Below are 27,505 nucleotides of genomic sequence, written 5' to 3' on the forward strand. Positions count from 1 at the left end.
ACTATGAACGTCCTTGTATATTTGAGTTCTAAGAGGCAGATACAGAGATAAGAATTATCCGGAGGATGCCATCACACATACTACAGTTCTTGTGTGGGGAATGCAGAACGGGTCAATATTACTTCTACGTCAAGGCTGTTTCTGTTTTCTACAAGTAGATTTTACATTTTTGTAAAATCTGAAGTTGCCCGGGAACAGCATCTCCTGCTTTTTAAATGTGAAGGGCCTTTTGCATACATAATTTAATCCACACATTCATTAATAATTTCAGTAATTTATATGTTTACTTTTTAATGAAACAGCTCTTTCATCTGTCCACTAGTGGCTGATGAATGGCAATGTTCTGGCCGATGATGCTGCAGAACTTCAGAAGTGTGAAGTGTAATTTCTGTGACTTGTCCCTGTTTCCTGACTATGAAATATCTTGATTGAAAGACATTTAGTGATGCTGAGAGACAACTATGAATTAACATTTCAGCACAGACTGCCCTTTTTATAGATAACATAAAAGCAAAGAAATCAATTCATCTGCACAGTACAGCATAGTCAGTTAAGCCCCGTAATATTAAAGAAAACTTTGTGTTTAGTGCATTATTTTCTCTTGTAGATTTATTGCTTGGTTTGAACCATCCAGATGTTTTTGAATTAGTTTGTTCCTGCAGACATTGTGGACATTTTGATATTGGTAATTTTTTTTATTGAATTAGCTTCCTTCTATGTTCAAGTTAATTTGGCCTCTGAACTCAACCTATTGAAACCGAAACTCCTACAAACTAAACATGTATTGAGATGATTCTAGTTTTATTTCAAAGGAGCAAAGGCATGCAAGCCGAAAGATTAATTAAATTAAAAATGCTAATATTTATCATAGTAGGTTTATGACAGCTTTCCTCCTCTCTCCTCTCATATGGCTGCGACCCAGCACCTGACTAGAATATTTTACTTTTTTCTTTCAGTTCTTTTTAGACCATCTTGAGGCCATTATATGTATATTTTAGATAAAAAGCCTAAATATTGAAGATATTATTTGTGCACTGCTGTTATCCAGAAGATCTCTATGTTGGATGCAGCGGTGGTAGCTGAGAGAATCGTGATGGCACTGCATTGAAATAATTTCTGTCTGTGGAATCTCTAAACCCATAAATAATCACATTTATCACGTAAGAGAAGAAAAGGGTAGCTATTGGATTTTAAAAATTCTCATCTTGGAGCAGATTGCATGACAGACTGATGAGGAAAATAAACAAGATTACTAGTGCTGGCAGTTGAGGCATGAAACAATGAGCGTGCTGCTTATTCATGATAGGAAAGATTAACTGTGTCTATGGAAAATGAAACACCACACTCTTGGTTCAGGGGATGTAGCTGCTGTTTTGGTCAATTATACTGGAAAACCTTTAGGCAACATTGAAGTCTTATCAGTCTTTATGGAGCCACTTCTCCACTGAACATTCATCAAATTAGAGCAGGTTTATTTGTATAACCTTTAATAACTGGTAGTGCCTCAGAGGGTTTCGCAACATCCACATTATGGAGATAAAACCCTCCTCCACCACCTTAACCCTTAAATAAGGAATGAGAGAAAGGTACTAAACATCAGAAGAAACAAAAGTACAGTATTTACCTCAGTGGGATTGGAAACATGCAGTACATGTTAACCAAGAAGCATCATGTCCAAGACAGGAAGATTGGGTGTTAGGTGAGCAAACAATGACAAATATAGCAGATTCCCAGTATTAATGCAAAGTCAAGTGCTTTTTATTGTATTCTTATTAGTATGTTCTAATCTAAGTTAGTTTCTGTGGCTTATCCCTTGAGTTCGACATAAAGCCACGGCCGGAGATCGAACCACTGACCCTGTGGTCCTTGAACGACTACCTTTACCAACTGAGCTCAAGCCGCCCATGTTCTTATCTAAGTTAATAACTGGAAATCAATGTGAAGAAGGAAAGTTTTTTCCCTAGTAAAATATGTTTCAATCAGATTAAATACTACTTCTCCTTAAATTTATACATTCACATCTGTCAGTACAAAAGTTGCGATTCAAAAGATCTGGCACAGTCAGTCCCATGGACTGCTTAGTTTTGATTTAGCATCTGTACTTGCTTTCTAATCATGCAAATGTATAAAATCCAACTAGAAAAAAAAAAAAGCTGAACTTGAATGTCTGCCAATGTTGCAATTCAGAGAGATGATGAGAAATATGAGCAGAAGCCTGAGCAGCAGGCTGTGTACATCTGATCTGAGACTCAAATTTGATATTTTAAATTTCTGCTATTGATTTCTCTCTTTTCACGTGTGTTTGCTTTACTGCTTCCTTTCTAAGAGGTGATAACTAACGCGATGCCTTTTAGATGATTTCTGAAGTGGAGGGGAAAAAAACAATTTCTTTGCCAGATCTTCCTGACTGGTTTCAAAGTGAATTGGTTCTTTATTCATTTTTACTAACGTTCAATTGGGGCAGAGATCCTGTACATTCAAGTAGAGGTTATTAAAGTCCAAAACCCACATACTGCTCTGACTGAGAGAGGCTAGTGAAAAATTTATATTCTTTTCATCACATGTTAAAATGATTCTTTTTAAATTAAATCTGCAGTGAGATTGGCCATGTAATGGCCTTTGTGGAACTTCTATTGTGTGGAGAGCTTATTAAGGTTTAATAGTTTCATCTCAAAATATCCTGTTGTTGTAAGAAAGCGATACTGCCTTTTTTATTATTTCATTGAAGTTGGCTTTGTGACCAGGCTGCAGAGGAGTGTTCTTGCTTCTTCTACTTCTTTTAATGCCCTTTCATATACCCAGAATCTATTTCATGGCGGCCATTCCTTTATGAGATTATATATCTGCATGCATAGTGGGGTTTTTTTGTTTTGTTTTGTTTTTTACTTTGAAAACTGTAAGGACTATTGGTGGACATAGAATAATTGCTCATATTTAAGAGCAGTACCAGTTTTCCTAGCATGAGGCTCTTTGTGTGTTAGACTACTAGTTTTTGTGTTGCTTCGATGTTTCAATGTGACATCAGGCCTAAACTGGTCCTGCTCATTTAGGGGGAAGCAGAAGACTTCATTTTCAAATGATGTACTGTATGACACTGTTATGTTAGGTTTTGTCTGGGGAGGCACAGCAACTAGAAACTGTCATGACAGCTTTCTGCAATTGGAGTCTTGCCGGTCTAGACCTCGCTGACCTTTCTTTTACTTTACTTTTTTATGGGCACTTTTACTGTCACACACTGTATATCCAAGGGTATAATTTCCTCTGGATAGGGGGAGCATGCCACCCTCTTTTTCAGGTGGATTTGTTTTTCTAAAATGTCATTTTGAATTGGTATTTAGCTGTTCACTATTATCCAGATGAGAGATGAAAATGATGATACTTTTACCTGTGTTGCACAGCGATTAAACCTAATGACAAGCTCTGGCTTTTTCCCCTTAAGCTACAGATCATTAAATATGTATTTTTATTTACACCTCTACAGTTATTGTCCTAAAATGATTAGTGAATTGAACACCTCTCGAAAATGGGGCTTTAAAGCACAGCCAGTGCCTTTTGTTAGAGAAACAAAGATCATACAGCATTTCATCTATAAATGTGTCAAGGAAACTAAAATGACTTTAATGTAGCCTGGCAATTGCCACACCGGGCATGATATCTTGGGTTCTTGCAAGTAAAAAAATTATTAAATTAATAAAGCAACAGGGGGAAGAACCAAAGGGTTGGAGGTTTAATTTCTGCTTTTGATTTCTCACCATACTGGTGAGATTGTACTGTTGCTTTTTAGGATTTTTTTGAAGATTTCTTTCTGTCACACTGTTTTAAATTAAACGCAGTTTCCCACACAAGATTGTTAAGACTACAGGTTTTCACCAGACAAAGGGTCCTGCCACGCCATATGGTGTTTGTCTAACTGGAAGAAGGAGGTTTAACGTGATACCGAAACATATGTACCTATTTTAAACTGTTGCAGTATTTCAAGGTGGTACACAAACTGCTTGAAGAGCACTTTAACTCAGAGCAAACAGAGATACTGATTAAGATAGTCAAGCCCATAGGGAATTATTGCACCACCTATTCTGAAGGATTTGTACTGAAAGATGCTGGTGTCAGATTTATGAACTGCTGGTCAAATGTGGGAAAAGATGATGGTAAATTAATGTGTCCATAGAGCAATATATGACCTAAGGATGAGACTAAAAATTAATAACTACCGGGTGTATTGATTGATTAGTTGATTGTGGGAACAAAATAGTATCACCTGAGCATCACCTGAGGTCTATGCAACAAGACCCATAAAACACAATAGTGCAGCATCAGTCAATATCAATTCATATCATCAATTCATTTTTTTTGTGAGCTCAGCTGTTAAACACATTCACACTGTTCCTCACACATTAACATACCAGGTCAGTAAGCTCAACACATATACGTATGCTGTATACCAATGAGGATGTTATGATATTCAACTCTTCCTGCTGCATGCCACAGACAGCCGCAAATACTCATCACTTGGCTTTTCTCTAATAGAAACTAGCATCAATGTAAATGCCCTGATTTCTGAATCCTCACAGTAAAATATACACTGTGTGCACAATTATTAGGCAAGTGATTATTTTGACCATATCTTCGTTTTATCCATAATTTCCAAGTCCAAGCTGTATAAACTTGAATGCTTATTAGTTCTCGGAGTCATGGCCAAGGTAAGAAAGGCTGAAACCCGACCACCTCTGAACAAGACACATAAGTTGAAACATCAAGAATGGGCCAGGAAATATCTGAAGACAGATTTTTCAAAGGTTTTGTGGACTGATGAGATGAGAGTGACTCTTGACGGAACAGATGGATCGGCCCGTGGTTGGATCAGTACCAGACACAGAGTTCCACTTCGACTCAGACGCCAGCAAGGTGGAGGTGGGGTACTGGTATGGGCAGGTATTATTAAAGATGAGCTAGTTGGACCTTTTCGGGTTGAAAATGGACTCAAAATCCCCTCTCAGACCTACTGCCAATTTTTATAAGACACTTTCTTCAAGCAGTGGTACAGGAAAAAGTCCTTGATTTTTATGCAAGACAACGCTCCATCACATACTCCTTCAAGTACTCCACTGCGTGGCTGGCCAGTAAAGGTACTGCCTTAAAGATGAAAAACTAATGACATGGCCCCTTCTTCACCTGACTTAAACCCTATTGAGAAATTTTGGGCCCTTCTTAAGCAGAAAATGTACAGTGAAGGTAAACAGTACACCTCAGTGTCTCAACAGTGGGAGGCTGTGGTACCGGCTGCACAAAAAGTTGATACTGACCAGATCAAGAAACTGACTGATTCCGTGAATGGAAGGCTTATGACTGTTATCGAAAAGAAGGGGGGCTAAATTTTCACTGAGGTTTATTTTTTGAAATTTCAGAAATGTTTATTTGTAAATTTTGAGTGAGAAATATAGTTGCATAATAATTCTGCACACTAATAGTTGCCTAATAATGGTGTACGTGTAGATCTCTTAGGAATGCTAAAACTTCACTTTTACTACTTAAATGTTCAGGTTTGAGGGTTTGTTAACATTTTGGATTGACTGAGAGCACTGTAGTTGTACAATAACAAAATTAATCCTCAAAAATACTTGTGCACACAGTGTACAGATCTACTTACCAGAGCAGATTTTTTGGTTTATAATATTTTGAGCGATCCATTCATGTTAAAAGAGAGTTTCTTTTGAATTGATGCAGCCAGAGAGATTTGGACATTTTGCTTGATAAATTACTTTATTAAAAATTTATGATTGTTGATGATTTATTGGTCTGTCAACTAATTAATTATCTGCCCCTGTATTTAGGTACTTTATTGTAAGTCTATTTAGTTGATTTTTGTTTGTTTGGGGAAGTTGTGCATCTGTATTTTCCTTTCTTTTTAAAAGTTCACCTCATTATACTACACTACTATAAAGTAAATGTAACACAGCTCAGTGTTGTGTACTGCGTTACCTATAAACATTCACACAAGAAAGGCAATGGATCATGTTGTGGACAGTTCAGCTGACTGCAGTTTAGCAATGACCCAGATGAATGCACAGATGACCTAATTGGCAGTTTGACTGAGTTCCTGTGTGGTCATGTCTACTATCCTGCCCTGGCCCTATTCTCCACTACATGCTCCTAGGCAAACATTTAAAACTAATTATAGAAATCAGCAGAGACTTTCAAATTCAAGCAACTGTAACAATTCACGTTCTTTAGCTGAGCAATCCAGCTCAATGCTGATTAATGAGCTGAGCCTCCCCAGGAGGAATTCGCTATTCTTTCCAATATTGTGCTTGTGGGAATTTCTGAATGGAGGTGAAGTCCAAAAAGGCAATCAGTGTTAATCACAATGAAAGAGCACACACTTTGTGTTGAACTCACCTTCCCTTTACTCTGCGTTTGTCTTCCTGCTGACCTTGAAAAACCCAGCAGAGACTAGTTAGGGTATGTTAAGTTTCTTTTTGTGGTTTTGGCTGTCATAGGCTCATGAAGTAATTTTGGGGGATTTGTTTGTCAGACTACTTTTCACATTGACACTGTGAATGAAATGCCTTAAATTTCCATTTCATTCATTTAATTCATATTTATAACCAGAGAATACAATGATGCTTATTATAGCGATAATAATAAGGATGACGGAGGATGTGATGAATAACCATGTGCACAGGGCACATGTTTGATTTTCATTTTAATTTTCACATGTTTTTGATAAAAAAAAAAACATGTACAGTGCATCCAGAAAGTATTCACGCCTAACTTTTTCCACATTTTGTTGTCTTATTTCAAAATGTGTCAGAATTATTATTTTCCTCTACAAAACAATACCTTATAATAATGTGAAAGAAGTTTGTTTAAAATGTATTGAAAATAAAAACTAAAAACTAATTTGTGGCGTTTGCCATGACACTCAAAATTGAGCTCTAGTGGATCCTGTTTCCACTGATCATCCTTCTTGATGTGGTAGAGTGGCCAGATGGAAACCATTCCTCAGTAAAAGGCACATGTGAGCCCGCCTGAAGGCCTCTCAGGCCATGAGAAACAAACTTCTCTGGTCTGATGAAACGAAAATTGAGGCCAAAGATGAACTCTTTGGCCTCAATGCCAAGTGTCATTTCTGGAGGAAACCAGGCATCGCTCACCACCTGGCCAGAACCATCCCTACAGTCAAGCATGGAGGTGGCAGCATCATGCTGTGCGGATGTTTTTCAGCGGCAGAAACTGGGAGACAGTACGGGACAACTCTGTGAATGTCCTTAAGTGATCCAGCCAGAGCCTAGACTTAAACCTGATTGAACATTTCTGGAGAGATCTGAAAATGGCTGTGCACTGACGCTCCCCATCCAACCTGATGGAGCTTGAGAGGTACTGCAAAGAAGACTGGGAGAAACTGCCTGAAAATAGTTGTGCCAAGCTTGTAGCATCATACTCCAAAAGACTTGAGGCTGTAATTGGTGCTAAAGGTGCTTCAACAAAGTATTAAGCAAAGACAGTGAATACATTTTTTTTTTTTTTCATTTTAAATGAATTTGCAATACTTCATAGATGCACTGTATATAGTAAGGACCCACTAATGAGTACTTTCTTTTGTATGTATGGAATCCATTTGGGAAAATACTATATTTATCACCAACTCTAGGTTTTTTGTTTCTTGTTACTGGTTTTGACTTTGCAACTATGATGCTACATCTTCAAATACAAGGGTAAAACAGTGCTTTGGATGTTAAACATATGTAAATGTGTTTTCTCTGTTTCATAAAAAAATCTTATTGGATTTTGTGTTGCAAATTGACAGCAGCTGTATTGAAACATCTGTGAAACCATTGTAACAGTATGAAGTAGGCCCATTATCTGCACAGTTCTGAGTTTAGTTTTGTCACACCTCTTCTCAGATGAGAGGTGGAGGAGGGAGCACAATGAGAGCCTCATTAAACTGCAGTGCTGACTTTGCCTGCCTCTCTTTTGTTAACAGAATCCTTTCCTGCTCTTCATCTGTTTCAGGACTCAGATTCACTTCACAGTGGCCATTGATTTCACTGCATCAAATGGTGAGTGTTTCGCCTACTATCATTCTGCACTACCTCTATTTGTCATCTGATGTATGACTGGCATTTTCCATTAATCTAAATGGAGGCTGGATTTCTCTTCCGGGTATTGATATTCCCTTTTTTTCTAGTTAACATTTTATTGATGTAGTATATTCTGTTATAGATGGTTAGACATAGACGGACATAAAATATTGAAGTTAAATTTGAATAAATGGGTGGAAACTTTTTTCTCAAACCTTCCATGTGATGTGTTGCCCTAACTCTAAAAGTAAATATCCAATCATGCCATGCAAATAATAAACCCTCATGCCAGATTTTCACAGTTATGGCATTTGAATGATTTGGATGTCTGATTTGTATTACTGTTTACACCAACATCAAATTGTAAACAGGACAGGGGAGTACAGATGAAAAAAGTGGGTACTGAATGCATTCGTCCCTTTCATATATATCATTTCATATGCGTTCATCAATGCATAGTTTCAAAGAGTGCTGGAATTACATAGCATGTATTTATTCAGAAGTACACATCAAATTGGAGAGTTCAACTTCAGAACCATAAGCAGGAAAATATAAACATGCTATGTTCTCATGCAGCGGTAACCACAACATTGCTCAATTCCAGCATTGCTAATACGTCAGATACTCACAAATCCATCTCTGATTCAGAACATCCAATTTAGTCTTGGTTCTGTCAGGTTTTTCTCTTTGCACCTGTCAGATTGGCCTCACTTCCAGAGTTTGCATCACTAACTCCGCTTCTCTGGTTTTGAAAGGAAATCCTTCCCAGTCCACTTCACTGCACTACATGAACCCTTACCAGATGAATGCCTATGCCATGGCCCTGAAGGCTGTGGGAGAGATCATCCAGGACTATGACAGTGATAAAATGTTCCCCGCCCTGGGATTTGGTGCTAAGCTACCCCCTGATTGGAGGGTCTCCCACGAGTTCCCTCTGGTGAGTAAATTGTGAGGTTACTTTAGACAGCGATGTCCTAATTGGGCATTACAGTTGTTGATCTGAATCATGTAAAAATTACTTTTGCCCTCCTAGTGGAGCTTATCTTTGAGTGCAAGTTCTCATTTGTGTATGCATGTTCTCTTCAGCATGTATGGGTAAGCACATTTTCATGTGCAATAGGAATGCTGCTACACCTTTAACATGCAAAATTCAGAGTGAATTCCATATACCCTTTATAGTGCAAATTATGTTCTGTAAAGCTGAAAGATTCTTAACTCTATTTGGCTTCTCTCAGCCAACTAATGTGCTCTGGCTGCTGCATAGTAAAGCCTAATGAGGAGTCTGTCTACCGGGTAACATCTGCATCATTCCATGTTTCCATTAGAATTTGCAAATTAAGACTCATCTCAACATATAATTAAAGCTTCATACTTTTAATGCTGTCATGACTTGTGGATTTAAAAGTAAAGTTAGAGTTATGGGCAGAGTATTTATGTTGTATGTTTGAATAGAGATTTTTTTTAAATGTCATTCAGTCTTTTGCTCTGTGGTACTTGCTTTAGAACGGACCAAACAACAGACCAACAAGCTACACTAGGTTAGGAAAGTCCCATTATGTATCAACTGCTAGTCTTGGTTTCCTTTACCTCTCACCCAAAAACCTTTTTGAGTTTTAAGTCAATGTGTCCTGACATTTAACCTGTGTGGATTGTTAACTAACACCTTGAGGCTCCCTGACATCACCTGTGGTCACTGACCCTTCCAGCCATCGTGTGTGTCATTAGGATCATACGTCAAGGTATAAATGGCTGTTTAATGGTTTTCTCTAGCCAAAATATGTACATGCTTTCCTTTAAGCCCCCCCCCCTTACACCTTGACTGATCGTGACAGCACACATATTGGCCAGGCAGGGCAACAACCTACATGTGACCTTGCTGTAACATGTAGCTGTCTACTCCAGAGGTTAATGCTTGGGAATCCTCACCAGTCAGAATTGCAGAAATGAGAGGGGAGAACATGTTCAGGAACTTAATAAGAAAATCATCTTTTTATCCAATGCCAAGACTCAGTAGAGTGTTGATTGACAGCAGTCTAAGGCCAAAGCAAAATTTACGTTTCATTTTTGATTCTTAGAGATTTAGAAAACTCATAAATGCAGGCAGCAGAAATTAGCTGTCTGAACACACTTCTGTAATTGAACCAAACTGATGAGTGACAGAAACACGTGTAAATATCTTCTAGTAATATTTAAAGTAAATTCTTAACATCGGAGAATCGGGCAGCTGTAGCTCAGTTGTAAGGGCAGTCGTACACGGACCACAAGGTGAGTGGTTCAATCCCCAGCCCTGGCTATATGTCGAAGTGACACTGAACCCCTAACAGCCAATTCCCCTCCCCAGCTCCGCAGTGCCGGTCCAAGCCCGGTAGAAATTGGGGAGGGTTGCGTCAGGAAGGGCATCTGGCGTAAAAAATAAAACTGTGCCAAATCAACACGCCCACAATGACACGCGACCCTGAACTCACAGGATAAGTCGAAAGGGCTTAACATCAGAGAATCAACTGTAAAAACAAAAAAAAGCAAAATATGTCACCAGCTGAATGTAAATAGACATTTTATATTCTATATTTTATATTACTAAAATACAGAATTAAAAAATTCTCATGTGACTAAAGAAGTGAAAGTAAATGTTGCTTGCTGGTGTGATGTAGGAACAGTCCATGATATCACTTTTATGGTTACATGTCTGACCACGACTGAAATAAATCCCTCACTAATGTGGTTAGATGTGCATATGACACTCTAGGTTCACATGCACTGCTCTCCCATAGCGTTGTTTCCAGCTCCAGCAATCACACAGAGAATGACTCTACATATACCCAACATACCTGCTCAGACACAGTTACTAGCTAGCTGATAGAATGGTTGGATATTTCCCTCAGGAATTCGTGGAAACCAGTGTTGTGTTAAAATGTGTTTCTGCTGCCAGCAAGAGGCCAAAAAAATCAGTAATTGCAAGTTTGACTCCCTGACTCCCTAACTGAAACACTGTTGTTCACATGAGTTAATTGTTATGTCAAGCCTCATTGTTCTCCACTGTGACTGGCCTTTTGTGTTGTTCATGTACCATTCTTGTTTTGTTTTTGTTTTTCTCAGAATGGCAACATGGAGAACCCATATTGTAATGGCATACAGGGGATTCTCGAAGCTTATCATCAAAGCCTTAAGACAGTTCAACTGTATGGACCCACCAACTTTGCTCCTGTTGTTAATCATGTAGCAAGGTACAAACGCATCTGCCTCTGTGAGCAAATCAGAGCAAAGTCGTCCTTTCTTTGAAGTTAATCTGTAAATATTCTACAGCGGGCAGAGACTCTGTCAGAGGTATTGAGTCAGTAAGTGATGGTTTGTCAGGAGGAGCCAGACAAGTGCAACAATCCTTTTAGGTGTTTAGCGGTGAAAGTGGTAAGTAGGAACAAGGATCCCTCCTCTGTTGGTCCTCTTCTTGTTAAAGGGCTTGTTTGGGATACTTTTTCCTTATCTAATCCCAGGGAATAAGAACAAAAGTTGTTGCTGTTGTAAAGATTGTGAAGCCCCTTGATCCAAATTTGTGATTTTGGACTATATAAATAAAAATTATCTTAGTCTATCAGATGTGTTGCTAACTCATATTAGTAAATGAGCTATACGGTGAATAGGGGACCATTTAATGCTGCGGCAAATGGAAAAAATGCACAAACTGAACATATAGGCTGTGTCCACATTTTAGGCTGTACCACACTATTTTAGATAATAAAAATCTTATTATTTAAATAATAACAAAGTCTAGGTGTACCATGTTGACTCAAGCTGAGCTGTACTTCATTCTAATGACTTGGCTTGAATCCTAATGACTCACAGATGGACTCAGGTTTATGCAGTACATCAATAATATTAAACTCTAGATCAGGTTTTAAGCACTTTTCTGCCTTTCTGGCTTCTTAATAATTCCTCCATGATGTAGTCAATTACTTCACCCTCCAATACAATGGTTACAATACAATTAGCAGCAAGAAAAAAATGACAGGAAAATACACTATATGGATACTATTATATATTTTTGAAAGAAATAGAAATGTATCCTTTAAAAAGACTTAATTGGACTGAATTATTATCATTAGCCTTATAGGTAAAGTGAAGCATAAATTCAAAAATGTATTCATAAAGCTTTTGCAGACCTGGTCAGGGACAGCAGAATCCAGAGCATGTGAAATAAGGCTCAAAGGAAATCACTGACAAAAACAGACTTTCAGACAATCTTACATTAGATTTAACACCAGCATAGTCCATGCGTCATACTAGATTGTTACTGAATTGTTGATATATTAAAGTTCTATGTTTTCATTTGTTTAAGAATCCTAAAATGTAGATTATCTATAATTCAGTGTCTGATGCTACAGTTAGTACTCTACAAATATTAAATGTCTCTACAAATGTTGTCAAATGTCTCCTCTGAATGTGGCCCACATCGTTGTACAGAAGACGAAGAAGACAAATTTCTCTTTAATCTCCTAACCACCAGTCATCGCTCTTACTGTTGTCAGAGACTTTACAGAATATTTGATTAAAATGTCAGCGCCTCACTGTCAAATTTACCAAAGTGAAAGCGACAGTGAGGGCTCACCCCTGACCTTTGTGACTCTTGTCCTTGGCTCTGATGTTAATCTGAGACACTTTTTTCGTTCTCGGTCCTGAAGTGAGGTCAATTGAGTGCTAGGGAATCAATAATGTTCTGGAAGAATATAACTGCAGCACTTGCATAAACAGTTTAATAAATTATTCATAGTGCAGCCAGCAAGTGGCGATTGAAACTAGGCCACACTCACTCTGGCGTCTCTGATGGGTTTCACAATAGTGTCTGGGTAGACCTCTGAGATCTGAAAAGCAACATATTTTACTTGTGCTTTACGTATCTATATTAAGTTTTTATGTTTAATACTGGCAGGATGGGAAAGTTGTTTCTGAAGAATGTGTTTTTTAATGTTTGTCTCAGAGTTTCATGCAAATCCAAGTATTTGTTCTGCATCTGCTTTAACATGGTCTGCTGCTGACTTTTCTCTCAGGTACGCAGCAGCAGTTCAGGATGGATCTCAGTATTTCGTCTTGCTCATCATCACCGATGGCGTCATATCAGACATGGCCCAGACCAAGGAGGCCATAGTGAATGTAAGTGCTGCTATTACAGAAGCTGGAGGATGTTCGCCCCTGTCTTCCTCTATCTTTCTGTCTCTCCCTTTCCTTTGGCTCTGCTGGCCAGTGGCATCACAGGTGCTTTTAACTTACTGTGGTGCTGCTCTCAGGCTTTCTGTTACTTTGAGGGGTTTATAAGCCAGTAGCAGAAGATTTGGGGATTTATGGGATGTTTTCTGCTCCACTTGTCTAAACCCCTGTGCCTGGGCTCTCTGGTTGTCCAACATTTTTCCTATTGAGACCCTCAGGAGACTGAGGGGCTCAGCTGAGATTCACTCTCAGGTCAACAGGTTCACTTTATTAGAGTCCATGGTCTTATTGAATGCACCATCTGAAGCACCTGTTTGGTCACATTTTTATGAATTCACTGTTATACAGCATGTGTTGCATGCTGCATATTTTTTGTCTTACACAAACATTGGAGCCCATCTGTAGTTAAAATGTCTTGTGGCTGGCACGCAGTGGCCCTCCTCGACCAGGTGCACGGTGCTCTGACCCCCAGCAGACTGGGTTTAAAGGGAATTTGCGACTGTTAATCAAACTATTCGAACAGCCACACCTTCCTTTTAAGATCTTGTCTGCTGCTCTGCGCTGCTTGGCCCAACTGTCTGTGTCCTGCTGCCACCTCGTATTTCACAGTTTGGATGTCTGCCCACAGAGCAAATGACCAAATGACCTGCTTGACTTGGCGTTTAGCCTGTGCCCTGTAGAGATGAATCATAACAAAAGAGCTACAGTACAATACATGCAATACATCTCTGCATGTTTGCTTTCCTATTTGTGCCCTCTAATCGGTGATGTATCTTAGCGTCTGTAAAGATTACGCATGTGTTGGAAATGTTGCAGTATTACAGAGTGTACTCTCATATTTATTGTGGTTTCCTTGTTCCAAAGCAGCACAGCTTATCTGTCAGTGACTAATATGTCCACACATCTAACAGGACAGCCTGTGGGGTAACAAAATCCAGCTATTCCATTGGATTATAAATTATAGAAGAGTCTGTGTCTCTCTGGTCTGGTATGGCAAAACATAAATTAATTTGTGCCCAGGTGTTAAATTATGTCTGCATTTGTCAATTTGTTGTATGGATGCGAGGATGGCTTGGCCAGTAACTTCATTAAACCTATGAATATTTTACATTTCCACCAGACTTAGAGGATTTCATTTGTACTGAGTGCATCTACCCAAAGTGAAACTTTCACCTGTATGGCTAAGTTTGGAAACTTGCTGACAACAAAGAAGTAGTAGCATTGGATATGGATGGAAATGTGCATTGAACAGTGCACAAACCATCTGAAACATGATAGAAAGGTAGAGCCAAAGGAGATGTGTAGTCTTGGTTTTTAATACTTTGCTGAATGTAAGTGTCATATAGCTCCAATGAAGAGAAGAAACAAGCTGATGCAGTATTTGTCCAACCCTGAAGTCTTAATTTCAGGGTGAAATATAAAACAGGTGTGTGGTATTAGTCTCTATATTTACTGTGGATCTCAACAGTGAGAGGAGCAAGTACAAGTTCAGACAGACAGGCAAAGTAACAAATGGTGTAGACTGAATAATTCAGCTGTGGTATTTATAGGTGTGTGCTTGTGGGGGTCTTCTGCTCCTGGAATGAGCCAAACAAACTGTAATGTGAATATTTTGTGTGAGAGCAAGAGATCGTAAAGAATGAGCCTGTTGTAGGATAACATAAAATGCAAAAAGAGATGGACGGAGCATAATGATAAAGCGTATAGAGAGGGTGGTCCTCCTCAGGCTCTTTGCTCCTATCTGTGACAGGCCTCCCCCCTCTGGAGGTTTTTCCAGGAAAGCTGACCTACTTTTACCCTGGTAAATGCATTTCTACCATAAGCATGTATCATTCAAAAAGCCAGAGCTTTTTACTTTGTCCACATCAGTTCTTCAGTCTAAATTCACGGAGTGAAGTGCCCTCTACGCCACTAGGTGTTTAAAAGATCAGCCATATAACTATTAATATGTAGATTAAGGTACTGTGTAGGTTGGAGTTAAATAGGTAGCACATATGGCCATCAGAACTTAACTGTCCTAAATGCTCGTCTATATTCACACCTTGTGAATCAATAATGTTCTAATAATGACTGGTGTAGGATGCAATAGTTGTGTTTTATTTGTATAGAATTTGACTTTATTCATATTTGTATGTTATCTGTATGGTAACTGTTTTTCTGCAACTGCTCTTGTTTGAAAAAATAAAAAAATACAGGGAGAAAAACAAGACAAATACTAAACATGTCTAACCTTATGTACTCTAACTAGTTTGGTGTTCCACAACAGTGGCTTGTAACAATTGGATACTGTCTGCTAGTAGCAGAAATATTCCATTGTATGCTGGCTCTTGTAACAGCTTTGCAGACCCTGGGTTGAATCATGCATTTTGTATTGTGTCCATTTTGCCCCTGGGTAACCCAAACTATGCAACGTGATGTGAAACTTAGTCAAGAAATGGTTGCAGTGCTACGTGTCATTTATGTTTTTCTTGTTGTCACCTCCACACTGAAAATGTTGTCTTGTTTTCCAGAAAATGCAGTTTGTGTTCTTCCAGGCATGTGAGTGGCAACTTACTGTTTGTTGTTTTTGTTTGTGACAGGCAGCTAAACTCCCCATGTCTATCATCATTGTTGGAGTTGGTCAAGCTGAGTTTGATGGTGAGAACCAGAAGTAAAGTTCTTTAGTGGGAACTAACAAACTGGAATCTACTTTATTTCTTTGCATCTGACACAAGCATAAGAACATCTTCAGATTCTAACTAGTTTATAGAAGGAAAATTATATCATTAATCAATATGTATTAAATTGAACAAAAGGTCATACAGGAGATACTTTCTTGACGAAACATGTTTTCTCCATAGCCATGGTCGAGCTGGATGGTGATGATGTCAGGATCTCCTCACGGGGAAAGTTGGCAGAAAGAGACATTGTACAGGTGAGATGTTTTTAATGATTGTTGCCACTCTCAGCTCATCAGAGAAAGATCCTCAACTCCTGATCTTACCTGAAGTGCCACCATCAAGAAAATTCTTACATTTATTTACTGACCACAACATCTAATACTCCAAAGATGTGCATATACCCCCATAACTTACAGAGGGGGACATTAAGGGATAGTCAAAGCCCATGCTTTGTTTTCTCCTGCAAGTTTCTGATGCTGACAGAGACACATTAGGATGCTGAAGAAAGACTCAGACATCTGCTGTTTTTTAGAAACACAAATAGCTATGTGCCAGTAAAGATTCTCAGTCATCCAAATGAGGTTATCCATAAATTGAGTTATGGCAACTGAACGTCTTTCTTGTTAGTTTAAAATGTTTCAGCACTGATCCAAGTAGTTTCTTCAGTTTGGAAAAAGCTGAACTTCCAAACAAATCTAGCTAAGTCATTTCCACCACAAATGTTTTATTCACCACAATCTCTGCTCTCCGTCACAGTCAAAGAAACAACATAAACACAGTAGTTGTCTTCTATTCAGTAGTGAGCAAAGTTGGAGAGGGAGGTATCAGAGATGAGAGCGAAGCCACAGTTATTTTATACTTTTTAACATAGTAACTGACAGCTGTGGTGTGGAATATAATTATAGCACAGTGTGACATGAGTATCATGACCACATATGTTTATGAATGAAGGTGCATCGGTTAGAGAAAACTAATGGTAACAAATGGCCTCAAGAATAAATCCATCAGAAACATAAAAGAATGTATAAATTGTTACAAAATTTTGTCAGTTTGTCCCATTCAGAGACTACATGGACCGTACAGGTAATCACGTGCTGAGCATGGCAAGGCTGGCTAAAGACGTACTGGCTGAGATTCCAGACCAGCTGATCTCCTACATGAAGAGCAGAGCCATCAAACCCAACCCTGTTCCTCCCCCCCCTTACTCACCCAGTGACCACCCCCAGACCAACCCCGTCTGAGCCCCTCTACATCGCACACACACCTTAGCGTTGGAGTGGGTCGGCGGTTGAGAATAACGGGAATGCTCCTCCACCGACCGTCCTTTGAAGGGAAAATCAAAACGAGGCCCTTTCGTACATATTAATCCAGCTAAACAAAAAGGTGAGACTCCATTTTGGTTTGGAGCAGTAAGAAAGTTTTGGTGGAAGCTGCTGCTGATCAGAGAGTTGTTTCTCTCTGACTGCTTGAAGATGAGAGCGCTGGGAAGAGTCTAAAATAAAAGGAGGTTTTAGGTGTTTGCTGTCAAACCTGTCAAAATGGTGATGTAACCGATAGCAAGTAAACCTGTAGAAAGGGCCTGTTTGAAGGCATAAATATAGTAGAATGTGCCAGTGTGTATCATGTTTGTAATACCTTTCGGAGTTGATGTGTGTTAAACTAGGAGATCATGTGTTTATTTATTTATTGCAGAACTAATTTATTCTTTTGAGGGTTTTGAAGTCACATTTCCCCCGCAGTTTTCCATCTTATATTTTTTAACCTGAGTAATAAAAATGTCCTCATTTCTCCTTTGATAAGGACTGTAATATACTGTAAAAGCATGTCATAAAACCTCTTCACCAGTTTATTAATAATTTTCACTGATGGATCATTTTTGATTGCAAGCTGTTACTGTATGTAGAGAACCTGCTGTGAGCTGATGCGACTTTGATTTTCCAGCACCATGTCTTTTTTTTTATTTGTAATATATATATATATATATATATATATATATATATATATATATATATATATATATATATATATATATATATATATATATATATATATATATATATATAAACAGAATGCACAAATTATTGTCTAAATAAAAAGCACAATGATTAATAAGCTGAAAACCATTATTTTAAAACAGCTCTCTGATGCCACAATAAAAATAATGGAAAGGTTGCCACGTGATATTTTTAACACAGCTTTAATCCATCTATTATACTGACACATTAAAATTAACTATTTATAAAAAAAAAATCCCCAGCAAGTTTTGTACTTGTACTTATACTATACTTTATATTATACTACTTTAAAAAACTGAATAATTCAAATCACATGTGTTCCCTTCTATTATGCAGAGAGGTAAATTTGACTGCTTAAGTCATGCTGCCATATCTCATTTATCATCTTGCTGTGTGTGTTTCTTTCCATTATATTTGTTGTGGATACGTTGTTTTTTGTTTTGTTTTTTGGCTTTGCTCCAGTATTTTTAAAGAAAATGAAACACTTCTTTAAAACTGATGTCAGCTAATAACTACTTTTATTTTCTGAGTTTGTTTTTACCTGAATGAAAACAAATCCTGCAACAGAAATTATGAGCGTTGAATGACTTTTTTGATCTAAAGAAAACAGATTATTAGTCTTTTCTGATTTTTTTTTTTTCAGCAGAGTGTGTTTGCACTGTGTATAGTGCATTTGTTCACAGTTAACATTGTTTTACACCAATGCACAAGGTCCAATTTTAAAGAAAACACTGGGATGCCATTTATTATCTAGATTTATTGAACACAATATTTTCACTTTTATGTTTTACAATTTCAAAATAATATATACACACACCTATTCATGGCTTTTTCTTTTTAGTGACTGTGGATAAACATTTTAAAGACAGTTTCAGCCATTGTGGCACAGTTGTGTACATCCTAATTTATTTGTCTACCAAGGCCATTATTTTCACTAGTATATCAGTCACTCAATAATTTAATCCAAATGTGCCTATTATATAGAAACATATCCAAATTCTGTTACCCAGGTGTTGCTGCTGCTAGCAGGAGGTCTCATTTTTAAGATGTACACAAGAAAAAGCTGGTGACAGTAAAACTGTTACAAGATTAGGACTATTACAGCCACAGTGGCTGACATACACTGTTTCAATCAGTGTTGTGTACTTTTTATACTTAGAGCAGTAATGAAAGTTAACTGTGTCGCTGAGCTTCATTGTACAATACTCAAAGTCAAGACTTGTTTACAAATTAACTGTGGCAATTTACATTTCCTCAAGGAAGACATAACCTTTCATGCTCTGTCAAGAATCTTGGTGGTCCAGGTGAGGTTATCGGGAGGTGGACTTATGGCAACTGCTCTCCGTGTTTCATTACTCAGTCCAGAAGGTTCTTGTTTGAGGAAGGTTAGTGGGATTCCCCACGTTTATCCTCCTACAAGCGACTTGCCAAAATATTGAAACATTTAACAAGGAAGGAGACCAGTGGCCATGACTCCAATTCCAGATAACCATTCGTAGGTGTCATTACGAAATTATTTAATGTTTAAGCTGTTCTAACTCAGTCTAGTACTCAAAGGGTTTCTTTGAATGACACTGGAGAACTAAAGTTTACAAAGATTTGTCGTAATCTCTGAGAATGTGAAGCTCTGATATTCTCACTGTTGTTTTGCATTTATGTAATTGATGTTCTTTTATCTTTGTCAGCTACTTAATATGTTTTGACTTCCATTACTTGTGTGCTCTCAGAGAGCAGATAGAGTCTAATGATACTGCAAAAGCTCAGTCCAGAGGCAGTGAACTCCTATCACAGGCCCAGTCCCATACTGTTTAAATTTTTTATTAGTTATGACTAATCTGTTTCCAAATTGTGTTGTTCATCAGAATGGCAATGAGACCATTAAGTTTAGATTAAAAAACACTTGAATATGCCTGTACAGAAAGCCATTCAAGCTAAAAAAAAAGAAATAATATACATTGATTACAATATTACTTTAAAATATTTAAAGTATTATCAATTAATACCTTAAATATCTTTAAAATTAACAATATACATACCTTTTATCCTCCTTAAATTCTTTTCAAAGTGATTTGTGTTATTTTTAGATTCTTCATTTCAAAACAATTCCAAGCTACTAATTACTCAGAAAATGAATTTGGGAATTTTCCCTCATTTGGCAGGCTTGATGCTCATTAAGTCAGCATCAGCATGCAGCTCAAATAGCATGAGCGTGATGCCTGTAAGAAAAGTGGACACGTGCAATATACTGTGTGCACTTTTCAGACATATTTCATCTAATTAATACTAAAGAAAAATCGGTCAAGTAGGATTAAATAGCTTTTTACTATTCTAAGATTAGAACTAGTTATAACTTCTTATTCATTTTCCTTAGGCCTGTTACCTCTAATATTTCCTCCACAGGGAAATAAAAAATTAATAAATACTGCCCTTGGTAGTGAACAAATCATAAAAAAAATATGAAATGAGAACAGTAATGACACTTATGCAATTGTGAAACATTACTTACAAGTTATGTTTTTTTTCCAACAATGCAGTAATATTTTTGTCTCGGTGGAAATGGGTTTGATTTGTCCTTGATTTTAAAATTTTCTTTTAGGGAGAGTTCTAATTATGTACATAAAAGCCCTATATTGAATATTCAGTGCCAAAATGTGTTCAGATGAAGTTGGCCTCTTTAGACAATGTGCATGTTTGTGCCAAAATTGTAGGAAGTTTGGTAGTCAGCCTTCATTTCACCGGATTAGCGCATCTGCCATGTACTTCATTTGTTACTTCAGGTGTTATTTAGAGATCAACTCCACCTCCAGCATGATGCAGTTCTATTTTTTTCTATTTGTTCCTGTAAGACACACACAGTTTAGGTTCTTCTTGCCACTGCTCCTGTTTTATCCCAGGTTGTTTACATACCTCTTGGTCTCTGCATGCTGAATAATTTCCAAACCAGGTGTTGGACATGATTTTGTCGTCATACTGTGGTTTGTGAAATGCTTTGTAATGGACTGCCTTAACTAAAGATTAATAAAATATTAACAACTTTGGCAGAAGATGTTTTTTTGAGTGTGTGGCCGTTATGAGATAAACCGAGTTGGATGGGAGAGTAACTTACACTTAACGGATTTCTTTTGGTTCTAGTTTGGGTAGTACATGTACCTAAATGCCATTACACTCACCTTTGACTTGTTGACTTGTTGACTGTATTAAAATATCTCTCTGCTTCTACATGATAAAATGCCTCCAGACCTTCAGTTCAGATTTGGTCATTATGTTGGTCTTACTATGGAAATTGTAATCATTGTCAGGCTGCTTTTCCAGAACTCCTCCAAATGACATCATCTGAACTCCTGATGATGAAAAAATCCTCCGGTTGATGTCATCTGGAGGAGTATTAATATTAACTGGCATTTACACCCTCCATGGGAAGCTGATTCCCCTAAGCGACCATCATCTTGCATGACCATGTTTCTACAGTAACGCAGAATGGACAAACCAAACACTGGCAATAGAGAGGGAATTTTTATGTTTGCTCCTAACCATATGTTTGTATTGCAGGGTTTCCAATCTCTCCTCTCCGTCTCTAGAGGCTGCTGCTTTGGTAGCTCCTCTCTCTCCTCTCGCATTAAATGGTTCATCCCTCTGCCTTCTTCTCCTTGAACCCTGTTATGTTACCAGGTGGATTGTTTGACCTTTAATAGGTTGAAAAACATGTATCCTGTTAACACTTTAATTTAGCCAAACTAAACTCCTAGAATAAATCAGCATTTTCCCAATACTTTACCACTGGTGCTGTAGCTTTAATTATAATAACATACATTTCATCCAGAAAGTTTTCAGATCCCTTTCACTTTTTCCAATTGTACAACCACTAGATGCACAATTCCTTTTTTTCCCATTAATCTACACTCAGTACTGAAAACAGAATGTTATAACTGGGAATTGGAAAGTTTCTGTAATATTTCTTTACCAATAATGTCTAGCTTAGTCAGATTGGATGGGGACATCAGTGGACAGCCATTTTCAGTCTCTCCTGAGATGTTCGATACGGTTCAAGTCAGGACCATTGCTGGGCCACTCTAGGACATTCACAGAGTTGTCCCCAAGCCCCTCCTGTGTTGTCTTGGCTGTTGTCTTAGGATTGTTGTCATGTTGAAAGCTGTGAAACAGTTTTTTTTTTTCAGGATGTCTCTATGCTTTACTTCATTCAACTTTTTCTCAACACTGATGAGTCTCCCATTCCCTGCTGCGAAAAAACACCTCCACAACATGATACTGCCACCACTATGCTTTACTGTTGAGGTGGTATTGGGCAGTTGATGAGCGATGCCAAGTTTCCTACAGACATAACTTTATATGTATGTTCTGAGGGGAGGTTTCCGTCTAACCACTCTGCCAAAAAGCTCAGATTGGTGGAGGGCTGCAGTTATGGTTATCTGGGATCTTGGTCACCTCTCTTACTAAGGCCCTTCTTCCCTGATTGCTCAGTTTGACCAGGGGACCTGTTCAGGACGAGTCCCGGTTGAGCAAAACTTCCTCTATTCGAGAATTATAGAGGCCACTGTGCTCCTGGGAACTTGCAATGCAGTATAATCTTTTTGTAGCTTTCCCCAGATCTGTGTGTTACAATATTTTTGTGTGTGAGCTCTTCTGTCAAATTGAGTTTGACCTTTGACCTTTGACATCACGGTTCTTGTGTGTGCCTTTGCAAATCTTGTCCAGTTTAATTTACTACAGGTTAACTCCACTCAAGGTGTATAAACATCTTAGAAATCATTAATGTGATATTTCAGTTTTTCCTTTTTCAATCATGTGCAGACTTTGTTAAATTTCAGTTTTTACTTGGTCAGTATGGGGTACTGAGTGTAAATTTATGATTAAAAGATTTATTTGACCGATTGTAGTTTCACGAAGCAACATAGTGCATTCTGTAAGGCACTGTAAACAACATCTGACTTAGAGAAATACAGGTAAGTGTGCTTCATTTGGTCCTGAGCAGGTAGTGTACAGCAAGATTTTTTTTCATTTAAAACAGCAGCCTCTTGTGATAGTCCCTCAAGGTAAAGAGTAGCTTACTGACAGACTGTATCAGGGTTTAACTTGTCTGCTTACCACTACCAGTCACCCCTTTATAAAATCTGACTTAAATCATCTTTCACTTCCTCTCTGTGAGACTGCTCCATCTATTTAGGATTGTACTATAACATCAACAGCATCACTGTTATCCAGCTAAAGAAGCAGAGATACAGAGTGGGCTAAAGCTATTGGGGTAAAATTGGTTCTTTCAAACTTTTTTCAGTTGCAAACTTGTAGACTTCAGCTTTAACCATTTAGCAGGTTTTGTTCAGCATCCTCTGAAGTTACAAAAGGCTGTTTAGATGTTTTTCACAAATTCAGCACATTCAGTAGTGCTCCTTGAGACCTGCAAACAGACTTTGATCTATATGATCAATGTAGTTTCCCTTTCTAAGCTCAACTGTCTTTACTATTTCTCCTTTTTTGATTAATCCAACTGCCAGTTTGGGATCATAGATTAGAAAAGTTACTGTCATAAATTTTTATTTAAGGCCTCTTTAACATGAAGATTGATTTGTATCTACACGGCTAGAGAGATGAGAGAGAACAGTGTCCAATGTGTTCCTCTATAAGTGTTTTTCCTCCCCATAATAAGATGCACTGCTGACAAATCAAGCTGTCCACATGGGGAGAGGGAGACAGCAGCTGGAACCATAAATTACTAGCCAAAGATAGAGCCAACACCTCCCCTGCCTGCCCACTTACTGCCTGAACAATAACCACCGACTGGCAGCCAGGAAGAAAACCAACAGCTAATGACATAGAATTATACCCTACTTGTATGTAACATTTCATATAGATAATATGCAAAAATTATTCTCATGAGATTTCTGCTCACAACGAATTACACCAATTACTCTGGGGTTCTGGCATCCAGCACTTCATGAGCCAAAATAACTTAGAGACTGTACGAGTAAAAGGCCTTAAAGGAGAAGTTCGAAATTTTGGGACTTATTTGCAGACAGTTACCTTTTTGATTATGATGAAGACAACAATATAATTTTTTTCTGTACCTCAAAAGCTCATTCATTAACAGGTTATAATTGCCTGTTCTGGCTTTGTAATTGCCTTCCAAATTGGTGGCATCAGTCATTGGATTTAATTCTCTGCCATAAAGACATTTAATATATTTCCCATGGTAGAACTATTCAATAGTTAATATTGTATTGTCAAATTGGTAAAATTTGTTTGACTATTGACTTCTGGGTTTGTCCTTGGGAAAATGATACAGTTTGCTGCTGCATGAATTCATGACAGTACAGGCAGTGACCCTGCACTAACTTATCAGATCTTTTATGCTCATTTCAACACTTTGACTGCATCAAAAGTGTAAAACTGATTTAAGATGAATTACTACAGATGCAATTACAAATGAAAATGCAATTACAGAAGAAAACAGTGTGGCCAACAGGGCGAGGAGGGAGGTGTACAGGAGCTATTCTCTCTCTAATCAGAGATCAGTTACAGGTTTGACCTGGAAACAAACCTGAACTGATCTCTTCGTGGTATGTCACAGCTCTGCCAGCACTGCCCAATTAAGGTTCTCCAGCAACAAAGTGAGGTGCTTCATGTGTGATGCTGGGTGGAACAAACATTTAGCTCAATTGAGCATACATGGCTATTTCTTTTTAGATTTGGATTTTGTGTCTGGGAAAAGGGCTGTTACAGCTTCTGCTCTTCAGTTCTCTATCTAAATGTTGGGTATAGCTCACTTTTGTAACCTTTCCGCTCTACTGTTCAAAATAAACTCCACTCACCTTGGGGCTACAACACAGGTCTCGCTCTGCAGGACAAATGCACTTACCACCACAATCCACTAGCTGCCCTTGTATTGGCTATAAATCATGATTAGGCTGCTGATAAAGAATGATATTATAAGAAGAAGTGAGTTTTCAGTGCAGTGTAATAGTGCCACAGTGGAGCAGTGGGTGGTTTCCCATTACCTCCCAGATGAGATAATGTGTTTGAGGCTTGTCAGCTTGGATAGCCGTCCACATTGAAAATGATTGTGATGAATTATCTTAATGATTATGTTAAAGTCACTGAAAAGAAACACAAGCATGCCACATGTTTGTTTGAGCTGTTAACTCCATATTTAAACTAAAGGAAACAGTGGGGAGGGGGTTTAGTCTGTATCTCTCAGCATATATAACATCCTCTGACTTGAAGGGATGAAAATTGACATTAACAATAACAAAGGACCAGTTAATGCATGCACTCTGCACATTAAATAATGTGCAACAAATAGAAAATGGAGAAGTGCTGACTTCTCAGAGGGGAGTCTGACTAGCATTACATCCTGGCAGAGTGAGCCTTATTTACTGTTTGCTGCATGCTGGACCAGCCTGTTCCCCATAAAAATGCATTCCCATTATGGACAAAAACAACTCTTAAATTGAAAATGTCAAGGATATTTTAGTGGTTTTATTTGATTCTGCTTGCTGGCACAAAACAGGGGGGTAGAGAGAAGGTGAATATCAAAACAGTTTAATTGCTTGCACATCGAACAGACCACTGCCTAAACAAGAATGATAGTCGAACAATAATAGTGTAAGTAACATTTTAAGGGAAAGTGACCGAATATGTCTGACTATATGCTTCTCAGACATGATTATATGCTGGATTTATTCTTTGAATAAATGTGTTTGGATGCTGGACCATCTGGACAAATAAGCAGTTTGTATACATTTAAATGGGCTTTAGGAAATTGTAATATGTATTTTTTAAATGTTGTTCACTAAGATAATCATCAAATTCATCTGTCTTCTTGATAAATGCCATTTGTTTTTAACAGTATATTACGTATGCATATCAGGGGAAAATAAAGTAAAAGCTTTTTTCTAGTCACAAGCTTTAATAACAATGACAGTAAACAATGACAGTATGGGAGGGTTGCGGCAGGAAGTGCATCCGGTGTAAAAAAAAAAAAAACACATGCCAAATTAACATGCAGAACTCGATCCGCTGTGGCGACCCCTAAATGGGACAAGCCGTAAGCCATTTTGATCTTTATGGGGACAGATTGAGAATTATTGGGATAGAAGTACGGACATGTTTTAAAATAGACCCTCCCCATGACTCTGGTACAGACTACAAAACTCTCCCAACAGCAACTTGAAATAATATATATGGATTTAAAAAAGGAAAAACAAACCATTTATCATACCGTGTATTGATTTGAATATTTTATACTTCAATGGAAAAGATATTACCATAATTTGTGCCACCAATACTCACATTAGAAACAAAACAATTTTATGGCAAGAATATAACACATCCCATTTATCAAAGAGCCAGCCCCTATGCTTTAAACTGGAGCTACTAACTGTCATTATACCAGCAAGCTCTTGTTTAGGGGGGTGTTTTATGCGTAAAGTGAAGAATAATATAAAGCAGCTTTGTTTAAAAACAATTAACTGTAAGAACAGATGATAAAACATTTACGAAGGTATTACATTATTTTAAACCTTCTTCTTATCATTTCAGCTGTTCCCTTTCAAGGTTCGCCACAGAGAATTATCTCCTCTTTGGTCTCCCTCTAGACTTCCTGCTTGGCATCTCCAACCTCAGCATCCTTCTACCGATATATTCAATTCAATTCTACTTTTATATCGCGCCAATTCACAGCAAAGTCATCTCAAGGCATTTCACATAATAAAGTCAAGACTAAAAAAATATATATAGAAAACCCAACAAATCCACCTTGAGCAAGCCGTTGGCAACAGTGAAGAGGAAAAACTCCCTTTCACAAAAGAAACCTTCAGCAGAACCAGGCTCAGGGTGGGCGGCCATCTTCCTTGACCGGTTGGAGTGAGTAGAAAGTGGCGAAAGAAATGAAAAGAGCAACAAAAAGCAAAAATAAAACATCGGGCAGGTTGGTAGGACCAGTAGTTGCACGCTGGAAGACACACAGCTTCAAAGCGGGGGACACCTGCAGAAAGGGACACAGAGAGGCAGAAAGAGAAGGACAAAGACCACACAGTGGTGACAAATAAATGTGAGGCGAGAGGAGAGGAGATCATTTCTTTGGAGGTGGGTCCCCCAGTAGTCTAAGCCTATAGCAGCATGACTATAACTAACTATAAGCTTCATAAAGAGGAAGGTTTTAAGCCTACTCTTAAAAACAGAGAGGTTGCCTGCTTCCCGAATCTGAACTGGGAGCAGGTTCCACAAGAGAGGAGCGTGATAGCTAAAGGCTCTGCCTCACATTCTACCTTTGGAAATTCTGGGAACCGCAAGCAGGCCTGCATTCTGCTTCGTGGAACTCCATAACTAACTTTTGTGTGAGTGGAAGATTCATCACTAACACGAACAAATTGGAATCTATCTGAAGATAGGATTTAAACCAAAATAGTGCAGTTCCTTTAATCCTAATTTCATGGTCCAGTCTCTGTAATAAAATGTTGTGATCAATGGCTACTGTGGATTGGGGGTAGAGCAGTTGTCCACTGATCACAGGGTTGTGGGTTTGATTCCTGACTCC

General features: G+C 38.1%; 1 protein-coding gene across 3 annotated transcripts in view; it reads left to right on the forward strand.

Moving 5' to 3' along the window:
- Positions 1-17,935, forward strand: part of cpne5a (copine Va) — a 69,263-nt gene extending 51,328 nt beyond the window's left edge. For 2 of the 3 annotated variants that reach the window (XM_067528167.1, XM_067528166.1), the window contains 7 exons: positions 8,014-8,060; positions 8,837-9,018; positions 11,178-11,305; positions 13,124-13,226; positions 15,860-15,917; positions 16,121-16,194; positions 16,990-17,935. In XM_067528167.1, the coding sequence (XP_067384268.1) occupies positions 8,014-8,060; positions 8,837-9,018; positions 11,178-11,305; positions 13,124-13,226; positions 15,860-15,917; positions 16,121-16,194; positions 16,990-17,181 (784 nt within the window). In that variant the 3' untranslated portion in view covers positions 17,182-17,935. The remainder of the gene's footprint in view (positions 1-8,013; positions 8,061-8,836; positions 9,019-11,177; positions 11,306-13,123; positions 13,227-15,859; positions 15,918-16,120; positions 16,195-16,989) is intronic. The other variant, XM_067528168.1, reaches the window with a different exon arrangement.
- Positions 17,936-27,505: the final 9,570 nt, after the last annotated feature.

Source organism: Channa argus, chromosome 13 (assembly GCF_033026475.1).
Source record: "Channa argus isolate prfri chromosome 13, Channa argus male v1.0, whole genome shotgun sequence".
Classification (NCBI taxonomy): Eukaryota; Metazoa; Chordata; class Actinopteri; order Anabantiformes; family Channidae; genus Channa; species Channa argus.